Raw genomic sequence first — 11,871 nt, 5'->3', positions numbered from 1 at the left:
AACATTAGATTCTCATATGTTTATATTCTATTATGTTATATTTATATTCTATTAACATTAGATTCTCATATGTTTATATTCTATTATGTTATATTTATATTCTGTTAACATTAGATTCTCATATGTTTAAATTCTATTATGTTATATTTATATTCTGTTAACATTAGATTCTCATATGTTTATATTCTATTGTGTTATATTTATATTCTATTAACATTAGATTCTCATATGTTTATATTCTATTGTGTTATATTTATATTCTATTAACATTAGATTCTCATATGTTTATATTCTATTGTGTTATATTTATATTCTATTAACATTAGATTCTCATATGTTTATATTCTATTGTTATATTTATATTCTATTAACATTAGATTCTCATATGTTTATATTCTATTAACATTAGATTCTCATATGTTTATATTCTATTATATATTTCCACATCAACACCAAAGACAAGATGTTCTTTTCATTGCAAACATTTATTACATGTCATGAAGAAACCGTCCCTGGTCCGGGTCGAGGGGTCGAGGGGTCAGGGGTCGAGGGGTCAGGGGTCAAGGACGAGCAGGTTCTGGGACAATAATCACTGATTCTGCTCAAAGAAAATCACGTTTGGCCTCTTGTTATACGAGTAGAAAAGGTAGAGAAGGCATGCATTAGATGAAGAACCTCCAACATCTTCATGGAATCATTACTATCAGGAACATCGGTCAGAACATCAGATCCAGTCGTGGAACCGAAGGACTGGATCTGATGTTCTGGTCCAGGCGGGCTCTGGACGGCCTCAGGGGGCGCTGTTGCTGCCGTAGATTAAATACACTCATGTTAAAATCTATCATGAACTAAACTAACTTGATGCACATGATGTCAGCGGATCAGGACTGACACCTGACTGACACCTGACTGACACCTGACTGACAGGGGGCGAGAGAGAGAGGGCGAGAGAGAGAGAGAGGGCGAGAGAGAGAGAGGGCGAGAGGGAGAGAGGGAGAGAGAGAGAGAGAGGGCGAGAGAGAGGGCGAGAGAGAGAGAGAGAGAGAGAGAGCGAGAGAGAGGGCGAGAGGGAGAGAGCGAGAGAGAGAGGGAGAGAGAGAGAGCGAGAGAGAGAAGGAGCGAGAGAGCGAGAGAGAGAGAGAGAGAGAGAGAGAGAGCGCGAGAGAGAGAGAGAGAAGCGAGCGACGGACACGATATAGAAAATGTTCATGTGAAAACACCAGTTAACGTGGAATCATGTTGTTCTCAGAGAGAGAGAGAAAAGAGAGAGCGAGAGAGAGCGAGAGAAAGAGAGAAAAGAGAGAGAGAAGAAAGAGAGAGAGAGAAAAGAGAGAGAGAGAGAGAGAGAGAGAGAGAGAGAGTGTGCGAACAGTGATGGAGGCTGTAAGTGCAGAACCAAATGTCCGACCAATAAAAGTCTATTGGGATCAGGTTGAACTGGTTGAACTGGTTGAACTGGTTTCTGTGGATCTGAACCAGACGTGGGGCTGAGCATGAAGGTCGGTCTGAGCCCTCCACGTCCTCTGAGGCTCCAGTGGCTTCAGTCGATGTATTGCGAGAGCCAGCGGAAGCCTTCTCCATATCCTTGTCTCTTCAGAACGCTGCACATGAACACCTCCAGAGGTCTCGTGTTCAGCTCCTTCATCGGGATGTTGCCCTGAAGACCAGAGAACGTGATGGACCTCAGAGAACATGATGGACCTCAGAGAACATGATGGACCTCAGAGAACATGAGGAACCTCAGAGAACATGAGGAACCTCAGAGAAGATAAAGAACCTCAAACACACACACACCAGAGAAGATGAAGAACTTCAAACACACACACCAGAGAAGGTGTTGAACCTCAAACACACACACGCCAGAGAAGATGAAGAACCTCAAACACACACACCAGAGAAGAAGAAGAACCTCAAACACACACCAGAGAAGAAGAAGAACCTCAAACACACACCAGAGAAGAAGAACCTCAAACACACACACCAGAGAAGATGAAGAACCTCAAACACACACACCAGAGAAGGTGATGAACCTCAAACACACACACCAGAGAAGATGAAGAACCTCAAACACACACACCAGAGAAGATGAAGAACTTCAAACACACACACCAGAGAAGATGAAGAACCTCAAACACACACACCAGAGAAGATGATGAACCTCAAACACACACACCAGAGAAGATGAAGAACTTCAAACACACACACCAGAGAAGATGAAGAACCTCAAACACACACACCAGAGAAGATGATGAACCTCAAACACACACACCAGAGAAGATGAAGAACCTCAAACACACACACCAGAGAAGATGAAGAACCTCAAACACACACACCAGAGAAGAAGAACCTCAAACACACACAACAGAGAAGATGAAGAACCTCAAACACACACACCAGAGAAGATGAAGAACCTCAAACACACACACCAGAGAAGATGAAGAACCTCAAACACACACACCAGAGAAGATGAAGAACCTCAAACACACACACCAGAGAAGATGAAGAACCTCACACACACCAGAGAAGATGATGAACCTCAAACACACACCAGAGAAGAAGAAGAACCTCAAACACACACCAGAGAAGAAGAACCTCAAACACACACACAACAGAGAAGATGAAGAACCTCAAACACACACACCAGAGAAGAAGATGAAGAACCTCAAACACACACACCAGAGAAGAAGAAGAACCTCAAACACACACCAGAGAAGATGAAGAACCTCAAACACACACACCAGAGAAGAAGAAGAACCTCAAACACACACCAGAGAAGAAGAAGAACCTTAAACAGAGAAGATGATGAACCTCAAACACACACACCAGAGAAGATGAAGAACCTCAAACACACACACCAGAGAAGATGAAGAACCTCAAACACACACACCAGAGAAGATGATGAACCTCAAACACACACACACCAGAGAAGATGATGAACCTCAAACAGAGAAGAAGAAGAACCTCAAACACACACACCAGAGAAGATGAAGAACCTCAAACACACACACCAGAGAAGATGATGAACCTCAAACACACACACCAGAGAAGATGAAGAACCTCAAACACACACACCAGAGAAGATGATGAACCTCAAACACACACACCAGAGAAGATGATGAACCTCAAACACACACACCAGAGAAGATGATGAACCTCAAACACACACACCAGAGAAGAAGAAGAACCTCAAACACACACACCAGAGAAGATGATGAACCTCAAACACACACACCAGAGAAGAAGAAGAACCTCAAACACACACACCAGAGAAGATGATGAACCTCAAACACACACACCAGAGATGATGATGAACCTCAAACAGAGCAGATGATGAACTTCAAACACACACATCAGAGAAGATGATGAACCTCAAACAGAGCAGATGATGAACTTCAAACACACACACCAGAGAAGATGATGAACCTCAAACACATTCAATGTATTGTTGTATTAAAGGAGTGAAGGTCACTAGTTAGTCGTGTGAGATCATGATGGTCCTCCTGGTCTACTCACCTTCCCTGTCGTCTGTCCATACAATCCAAAGAACTCCCTCAGCTTCTCCTCACTGATGGCTTCCTGTCTGTCGATCTTGTTGCCCAGAATCAGGATCGGAACGTTTCCGATGGTCTCGTCCGTCATGAGTGCCTGAGAAGACAGAAGACGTTTGACTCTAGCGTGACGTGGTCCTCACAGCAGCTACAGTAACGACAGGCAGTGACAGTCCTTCGCAGCCTTCTCTCGTCCTTTGTGATCCTGGAACAAAACAATCTTGTCCTCGACGTTTCCTGTCGTCCGTTTGTCATCAGTGGCTTCAGGTTGGATCTTCTCTGAGACACCAACATGTCATCAGTGGCTTCAGGTTGGATCTTCTCTGAGACACCAACATGTCATCAGTGGCTTCAGGTTGGATCTTCTCTGAGACACCAACATGTCATCAGTGGCTTCAGGTTGGATCTTCTCTGAGACACCAACATGTCATCAGTGGCTTCAGGTTGGATCTTCTCTGAGACACCAACATGTCATCAGTGGCTTCAGGTTGGATCTTCTCTGAGACACCAACATGTCATCAGTGGCTTCAGGTTGGATCTTCTCTGAGACACCAACATGTCATCAGTGGCTTCAGGTTGGATCTTCTCTGAGACACCAACATGTCATCAGTGGCTTCAGGTTGGATCTTCTCTGAGACACCAACATGTCATCAGTGGCTTCAGGTTGGATCTTCTCTGAGACACCAACATGTCATCAGTGGCTTCAGGTTCGATCTTTCCTTTTAGGTCACTCGTGGGTCACTTTTAGGTCACTTGTAGGTCATTCGTGGGTCACTTTTAGGTCACTCGTGGGTCACTTTTAGGTCACTTGTAGGTCATTCGTGGGTCACTTTTAGGTCACTCGTGGGTCATTCGTGGGTCACTTTTAGGTCACTCGTGGGTCACTTTTAGGTCACTCGTAGGTCACTCGCAGGTCACTCGTAGGTCACTTGTAGGTCAAGTGGGTCACTTGTAGGTCATTCGTGGGTCACTTGTAGGTCACTCGTGGGTCACTTGTAGGTCATTCGTGGGTCACTTGTAGGTCACTCGTGGGTCACTTTTAGGTCACTCGTAGGTCATTCGTGGGTCACTTTTAGGTCACTCGTAGGTCATTCGTGGGTCACTTTTAGGTCACTTTTAGGTCACTCGTAGGTCATTCGTGGGTCACTTGTAGGTCACTTTTAGGTCACTCGTAGGTCATTCGTGGGTCACTTTTAGGTCACTTTTAGGTCACTCGTAGGTCATTCGTGGGTCACTTGTAGGTCACTCGTGGGTCACGTCAACATAACGTCTCCAGCAGGTCTAACACACGTCTTAACCCTCAACCTTTGACCTTCTGTCAAACACTTACATCTAGTTCTGCTTTCGACTCGGCCAGTCTGGTCAGGTCTGCACAGTCCACCAGGAAGACGATGCCGTTGATCGCAGGAAGGTAGTTCTTCCAGACGCGCCGAGCTGTTGGAGCAGAGACGGCGTCAGGAAGTCACTCCACGTCGTTCTTCTCCCGTCGACTCACCTTGAGCGTGACCCCCGAGGTCGAATGTGGTGAAGGTCATCCCAGCGATGGTCAACTCTTCCGAGGCTGCAGGACAGAAACACCATCAGATGAAACTTCTATGTCGTTGATGATGATATGACGTCCATCAGGCCTGGAGGTCAGAGGTCGCGGACACGAGGTCACACTCACTGGGATGTAATGTCGGCACATGCTGTCCCAGTCTGTCGTCTTTGAGCATGTGCAGTAGCGTCGTCTTGCCAGCGTTGTCCAGGCCCAGGAACACCAGCTTGCCAGACTTCTTGAGCAGGCCTGCAGCAGGAGGTCAGAAGGTCAGTGTGTCCAGGACTCACACCTACACACTTGAATGAAGGTCAACACTCGGAACTAACGTATAATTAACACATTATTTTAAAAGTTCTCGCATCAATAATCCTGACAGAAAACTACAAACTACATCATACAACGTTAACACATTGACTTTCAAAGACCTTTAACCTCTTCACCCCGTGACCTCCCTCTCGCCACCGAATAAATCCTAAGAGCAGGTTCATCTAAACACTCAGAACTATTTCATCCAGATCAGTGAGATCCAGGACGGCTGAACATCAGCTGTGAGTGCAGGTGAGTGCAGGTGAGTGCAGGTGAGTGCAGGTGAGTGCAGGTGAGTGCAGGTGAGTCACAGCAGCCACTGGTCCAACAGGCAGAACAGGAAGGACTAGAGGATCTGCGAGACCCGAGAAACATTCCCCAGGTTTCTGGAGCTGCGCCTCCAGAAGGAGTGGCTCTGTAGGACCCGGTCCCATGAAGGAACACTTGATAGTTGTGGTTGCTCTCAGAAGATGTGGAGAAACCAGCTGGTGAAAGCGAAGGATCCCGAGGAGATGTTGAGGAGATGTTGAGATGATCTCAATAAACATGTTTGTCTTGTCGCTCGATTCTGCTCAACGCATGGAAGTGTTGGTTCTCGGCTCAGTACTTACCTAAAAACTGTAGTACGCCGTTGAGGCTGCTCGTGATAAGGGAAAATAAGAAAGACATCTCCACGGTCGTTCCTGAGGAGCAGAGAAGACAAGTTAGAAAACTGCACAGAAACTCCATCGTTAAAAATGTCCGTTATTGACGTTTCCGTCACAACCTCAGGGTTGGGTTTGAACAAGCAGTTTGAGAAGATCCTGTAGAACCTTCACGCCGGCAGACATCTTTGTTTCAATGGAGTCGTTTTTAAATGGTGAGGAATTCAAATGTTCTTGTTTTATTCTTGTTTGAAGAATACAATGAAGTTATCAAAGTTATTATTCAAAGCTTCATGTTGAGACGCACCGGCAGGTTCTCTGGTCAAGAACCTGCTCGTGTCCATCATCCTAAAGAATCCTTCTGCGAGGTCCGTTGATAACACATGACTTCAGCTCCTTCACTGATAACATCCATCATTAGACTCGTTAAACATCTTGTAATCTCATTTTTAAATGATCTAGAAGTTACTTTACAAAGAGAAAAGTTGTTCATTTCATCTCTAGGATTGACAGTCAAATGACGTGGAATAAAACTCAGTTGAATATTCTTTCAATTAAAACCATCTAATAAACTAATGACATTAAATGAGACGAACACTAGAGAAGGAGTAAAGAAAGAGTCAAATAAGCAGATAGTCCTTCTTTTTCTACACCAGTTTGTCATATTCTTTAAATTACAAATATTATTTTCTGATCATTTTAACCATTTAAAATGTATTTAAAACTATAAAACACCAGAGTCAATAGTTATTTGAAAATGTTGGTAAGAGATACATCAGTACATTATTGACAGTTTACTGTTTATCTTTAACTCTTATCTGACACCTCAAGAGTTTTTATTGTCACTATTGAGCTTTTAAAAAAACATTAAATGTAGTTAAATGATGCATCAACATCCAGTGTTTTGAAAAAGGGGGATGAAGAAGAAAGAAGTCTTCCAGTTAACGCTCCTCCAGACAGAAACTAAGATGAACAAAAACACGGCGAGCTTCAGGTGAGGATGAAGGACGATCCTCGCCTCCATGACACAACACTCTGAAGTAGAACGAGCCAAAGGTCGAGTCCACGGAGATACAGCTCAACTACACGTCAGCTGCTGCTCCAGTAGATTCCACAGCTTCACCACATGTTCTGCTCCCTGCTCGTGATCTTCCACAACATCTTCGTCTCCTCCAGTCAATGTGTTACGATTGTTATTCTTCATTATCCTGGAATATTTTAACACAGTGAATTCTACTTGATTTTACATTTATTGATTACAGTTGTCGGGACATGGAGTTGAAAATGATTAACCAAACCAAACATGCTGTGACGATGATTGCTTATCATGTTGCTTTCTAGAGATCTTACACTTGTGTCATGTTGTAATGACATGAATGTTTACAAACGACAACAAAGGCTGCAGTGAAGTTATGGATCCATCACGCATTTTGTAGATCTTTCAAATAATAAGATAGATTTCCATCCAATACTTTGATCAGGTTGATCCACCGATCAATACCTCAACATGTTTGTTTATTTCTCCTTTAGTTTCATGGTTAAAAACAAACTCTTTCCTGGACACAGTGTGAACTTCACATCGATACTGATCGGATCATAAACGCAAGTCTACGTGTCTCTGAAACCTTCATGCGTTTCATGTCATTTAACACTTTAACTCAAACAAACGCTTCCAATACCTTCTAAAAACGACACGTGAAGTTGGATCTCACTGCATTCAAAGTGCACTCAGCGAGTAGGACAAGTAGAGGTTCTTGAATTGAAGTTATTTGGGTTAAAGGTCGTATCTTTACTTACGATTCGATACCTTAAGACTCAAAACTGATGGCGATCTGACAATAATCCAATCAGACACATCGATCGATTGGACAGCAACAGGAACAACGAGGTCCTTCAGGTGTTATTCGAGTCATTTCCACGAACATGTTCCTCGAGGATCAACAGAATCTTCCACAGGTTCGTGGAGCTTCGAGCTCGCGTCAATATTAGCGATAAAGCTGATATAAATGTTGATCTAACAGTTCAACTCCACTCGCATCCGGACTGAGAGCAGAAGTCAGTCCAGAACCAACCCAGACGAGGCGTCAGTGTTGACACTGGAATGTTCCTGCTGTGCGAGGCTAACAGGACCAGTTACGTGTCACACTCGCAGCGGCGACCTAGCATCGCGATGCTAACGAAGCTAACGAAGCTAAGCTACAAGTGTCTCACAACAGACAAACTTCGACACTAATGCGTGTCAGCGGCTCTAAACTCGTGCTTCAGACTCGCTCATGAGACCCAGAGGACGCGCCAGTGACGTGGTTCTGTTTCTTCGCTGTAGAACCAAGAGAGCCGCAGCTAGCTTAGCCTGTTAGCATCTGAGACGAGCTTTAAAAGATGTTTCTTTCGTTCAAACGTCGTTTCTTACGTGTGTGTTACTGACGCGCTGGTTCTGTAGAAGCTCGGTCCGCGCTGGTCATGTACGAGGGTCCGATCGAATGATCCTGCGGGACGTCAGGTCCTGTTTCGTGTTTTGTTGGTGAGCCACGACACTGCAATGGCTGTCCGAGGATCTACTCCAACTACTCCCAACTCACACCCGCCGCTTCCGGTGCGTCTCACCGCGAAACTCTTCCGGCTGAGAAACCCGTTCAATAAATGCTCCAAAATACGAACTAAAGCAAGTTTCTTTTTTTAATCTTTAAATAAAAAATAAAGCATCCAAACTGCGATCATTTGAATACAAATACTACTTCTTGGAACTCTGCAGCGAGAATTCTGAGCCGCTCTAGTAGAATAACTCACATTTCTCCTTCAAACTCTTCACTGGCTGCCAGTTTCTTTCAGGATCATTTTAAAATTCTGGTTCTTACTTTCAGATCTATTCATGGTCAGACCTTCCATCAGTGATCTGATCCAGACTTACACCCCAGCTCGGGCTCTGAGGTCTGTGGATCAGAATCTACTTATGGTTCCTGAACTTCAGGACCAGAGGAGAGAAATCCTTCCAGACTGTTGCTCCTAAGCTTTGGAACGATCTCTGTGTTTGATGATCTACTGACTCCTTCAAGAAACATCTGTGTTTGATGATCTACTGACTCCTTCAAGAAACATCTGTGTTTGATGATCTACTGACTCCTTCAAGAAACATCTGTGTTTGATGATCTACTGACTCCTTCAAGAAACATCTGTGTTTGATGATCTACTGACTCCTTCAAGAAACATCTGTGTTTGATGATCTACTGACTCCTTCAAGAAACATCTGTGTTTGATGATCTACTGACTCCTTCAAGAAACATCTGTGTTTGATGATCTACTGACTCCTTCAAGAAACATCTGTGTTTGATGATCTACTGACTCCTTCAAGAAACATCTGTGTTTGATGATCTACTGACTCCTTCAAGAAACATCTGTGTTTGATGATCTACTGACTCCTTCAAGAAACATCTGTGTTGATGATCTACTGACTCCTTCAAGAAACATGTGTGTTTGATGATCTACTGACTCCTTCAAGAAACATGTGTGTTTGATGATCTACTGACTCCTTCAAGAAACATCTGTGTTTGATGATCTACTGACTCCTTCAAGAAACATCTGTGTTTGATGATCTACTGACTCCTTCAAGAAACATCTGTGTTTGATGATCTACTGACTCCTTCAAGAAACATCTGTGTTTGATGATCTACTGACTCCTTTAAGAAACATCTATGTTTGATGATCTACTGACTCCTTCAAGAAACATGTGTGTTTGATGATCTACTGACTCCTTCAAGAAACATATGTGTTTGATGATCTACTGACTCCTTCAAGAAACATGTGTGTTTGATGATCTACTGACTCCTTCAAGAAACATGTGTGTTTGATGATCTACTGACTCCTTCAAGAAACATGTGTGTTTGATGATCTACTGACTCCTTCAAGAAACATGTGTGTTTGATGATCTACTGACTCCTTCAAGAAACATCTGTGTTTGATGATCTACTGACTCCTTCAAGAAACATGTGTGTTTGATTATCTACTGACTCCTTCAAGAAACATCTGTGTTTGATGATCTACTGACTCCTTCAAGAAACATCTGTGTTTGATGATCTACTGACTCCTTCAAGAAACATCTGTGTTTGATGATCTACTGACTCCTTCAAGAAACATCTTAACACACTTTTATTCGTGCTTTTCCTTGATTCTCTAAGACTGTTGTATTTGTCTCTGGGTTATCTTGATCTTTTAAGCATATATTTCATTGAATATTGATTTGATTGTTTAAGCGCTTTGTGACCCTGGTCTGGAAAAGCGCTATATAAATATTATTGACTTACTTACTTAAATAACCATCTATAAAGGTCCTCAGGTGAAAGTAAACTGCTTCAACACCGAGGTACCACAAACAACATCTTATTTAATTGAGTTCGATTGAGTTGGTTTGATATCAACATGTTTTGTTCACAAGTGAGGGGTCATGTTAGATAAGTGGTTAGTTTCAACGTTGATATCTGGGAGGATTTGTGCCAATATATGACGGTCGTGACTCCAACAAAACCAGACCAAGATGAAAAATATCTTGCCTTAAGAATAGATGTTAGAAGCCCTAGAATTATTTTGTCCAGCTGCGATAACACATCCATCTATACAAGCGTCAATAAATACATATAAAATGATCCAATAAATACAAAAACACAATACATTCGTATAAACAAAAATCCTATAAACATACAAAATATAACGATATACAAGATAACAGCATAACATACCAGCAGCACAGAAAATTATGCTTTATTCCGAATCAGAATGGTGTCTATTATCAAAACACAAAAGTGTTGCATGAAACTGACTTTTAGTGAATCTTCACCACATAATACAACATCAGAAATTAAAATCATACATAAATAAGATAAAACATTCACAATTCAAAACAAGTAAATACAATGTATTTTGTAGGTTAAGTGTCGCCTTAAGCAGCTGAGATCACAGTCATCACGCTACTTTAAAAGGGAATAAAAGTGGAACCAAACACAACGAGAATCCAGCCGCTCTTTGTTGTTTCCAGACGAGCGAACAAGCGAGAGCACGGGAGGAAATGCCACGTGTACACACTGCGCATGCCCGACGAATCTTACGCTGATCCTGCTGGGTGATCCCGACTTCCGGCGAGAGAGAACCGTCTCACACTTGACAAGGCCCGGCGACCCGCCCGAGCAGGTTCTTCTCTCCGCTCTCTGTCGCCGCCATGGAGGCGTAGAAGCTCCACGATCGAACCCTCTACGTCAGAAGAAGCCCCGTGACGTCACTGCAGGCGCAGCTTTGGTGTAGTTTGTGCTCGAGAGCGACTGTAGCTCCAGAGCAGCAGCTCCAGACCAGCAGCTCCAGACCAGCAGCTCCAGACCAGCAGCTCCGAACTAGATCCTGGTGTCGCTTTCAACATGTCAACGGCCGGACTGAACCCGCAGAACGGGACTGGGACCGGACAGACCTACGCGAACGGTGAGTTCGAGAAGGTTTGGAGAGATGGACGAGAAGAAGGAGAGCAGCGAGCTAATGCTAGTTAGCATTAGCAACAGTTGCTGTCATACTGACCTGGATGTTGACGAACATCTCAAACTTCTGTTTCCTCTTAAGATACTCGTAGAATGTATGTCCAGAGGTGGTTGAAGCTCAGGTCAGATCCTCAACAAGATGTTGGAACGAACTGCTGCGTGTGTCTAGAAACCGGTTAAATAAATCACGGTTCGTCTCACAATGATGACGCTACAGTGTTGGCGGTCATGTTGTGAAAACAGTGATTTTCCTCATGTTTCCATGGTGATGATGGAGTCTTCAGAGACGAGTGTCCATCAGTCAAAGGTGGTCCATGGTC

General features: G+C 43.5%; 2 protein-coding genes across 4 annotated transcripts in view; one reads left to right on the top strand and one right to left on the bottom strand.

Annotated features, from left to right (window-relative positions):
• Positions 1-466: 466 nt before the first annotated feature.
• On the bottom strand, positions 467-8,597 carry sar1b (secretion associated, Ras related GTPase 1B). 2 transcript variants are annotated; one of them, XM_087807467.1, is made up of 7 exons: positions 8,449-8,597; positions 6,006-6,077; positions 5,215-5,334; positions 5,044-5,109; positions 4,879-4,982; positions 3,514-3,645; positions 467-1,657 (listed from the first exon to the last, which is right to left on the bottom strand). In XM_087807467.1, exons 2-7 carry the CDS (start codon positions 6,061-6,063, stop codon positions 1,541-1,543), a joined length of 597 nt encoding a protein of 198 aa, XP_087663593.1. In that variant the 5' UTR covers positions 6,064-6,077; positions 8,449-8,597; the 3' UTR covers positions 467-1,540. The 2 variants fall into 2 exon arrangements, with proteins under 2 accessions (XP_087663593.1, XP_087663592.1); XM_087807466.1 differs by having other exon boundaries at positions 8,464-8,592.
• A 2,514-nt stretch (positions 8,598-11,111) lies between these two features.
• sec24a (SEC24 homolog A, COPII coat complex component) overlaps positions 11,112-11,871 on the top strand; it is a 26,852-nt gene continuing 26,092 nt past the window's right edge. The window contains exon 1 of one of the 2 annotated variants that reach the window (XM_087807144.1): positions 11,112-11,498. In XM_087807144.1, the coding sequence (XP_087663270.1) occupies positions 11,438-11,498 (61 nt within the window). In that variant the 5' untranslated portion in view covers positions 11,112-11,437. The remainder of the gene's footprint in view (positions 11,499-11,871) is intronic. The other variant, XM_087807145.1, reaches the window with a different exon arrangement.

This window comes from Callionymus lyra, chromosome 14, assembly GCF_982586985.1.
Source record: "Callionymus lyra chromosome 14, fCalLyr1.hap1.1, whole genome shotgun sequence".
Classification (NCBI taxonomy): domain Eukaryota; kingdom Metazoa; phylum Chordata; class Actinopteri; order Syngnathiformes; family Callionymidae; genus Callionymus; species Callionymus lyra.
This window is presented reverse-complemented; position numbering and strand designations above follow the sequence as displayed.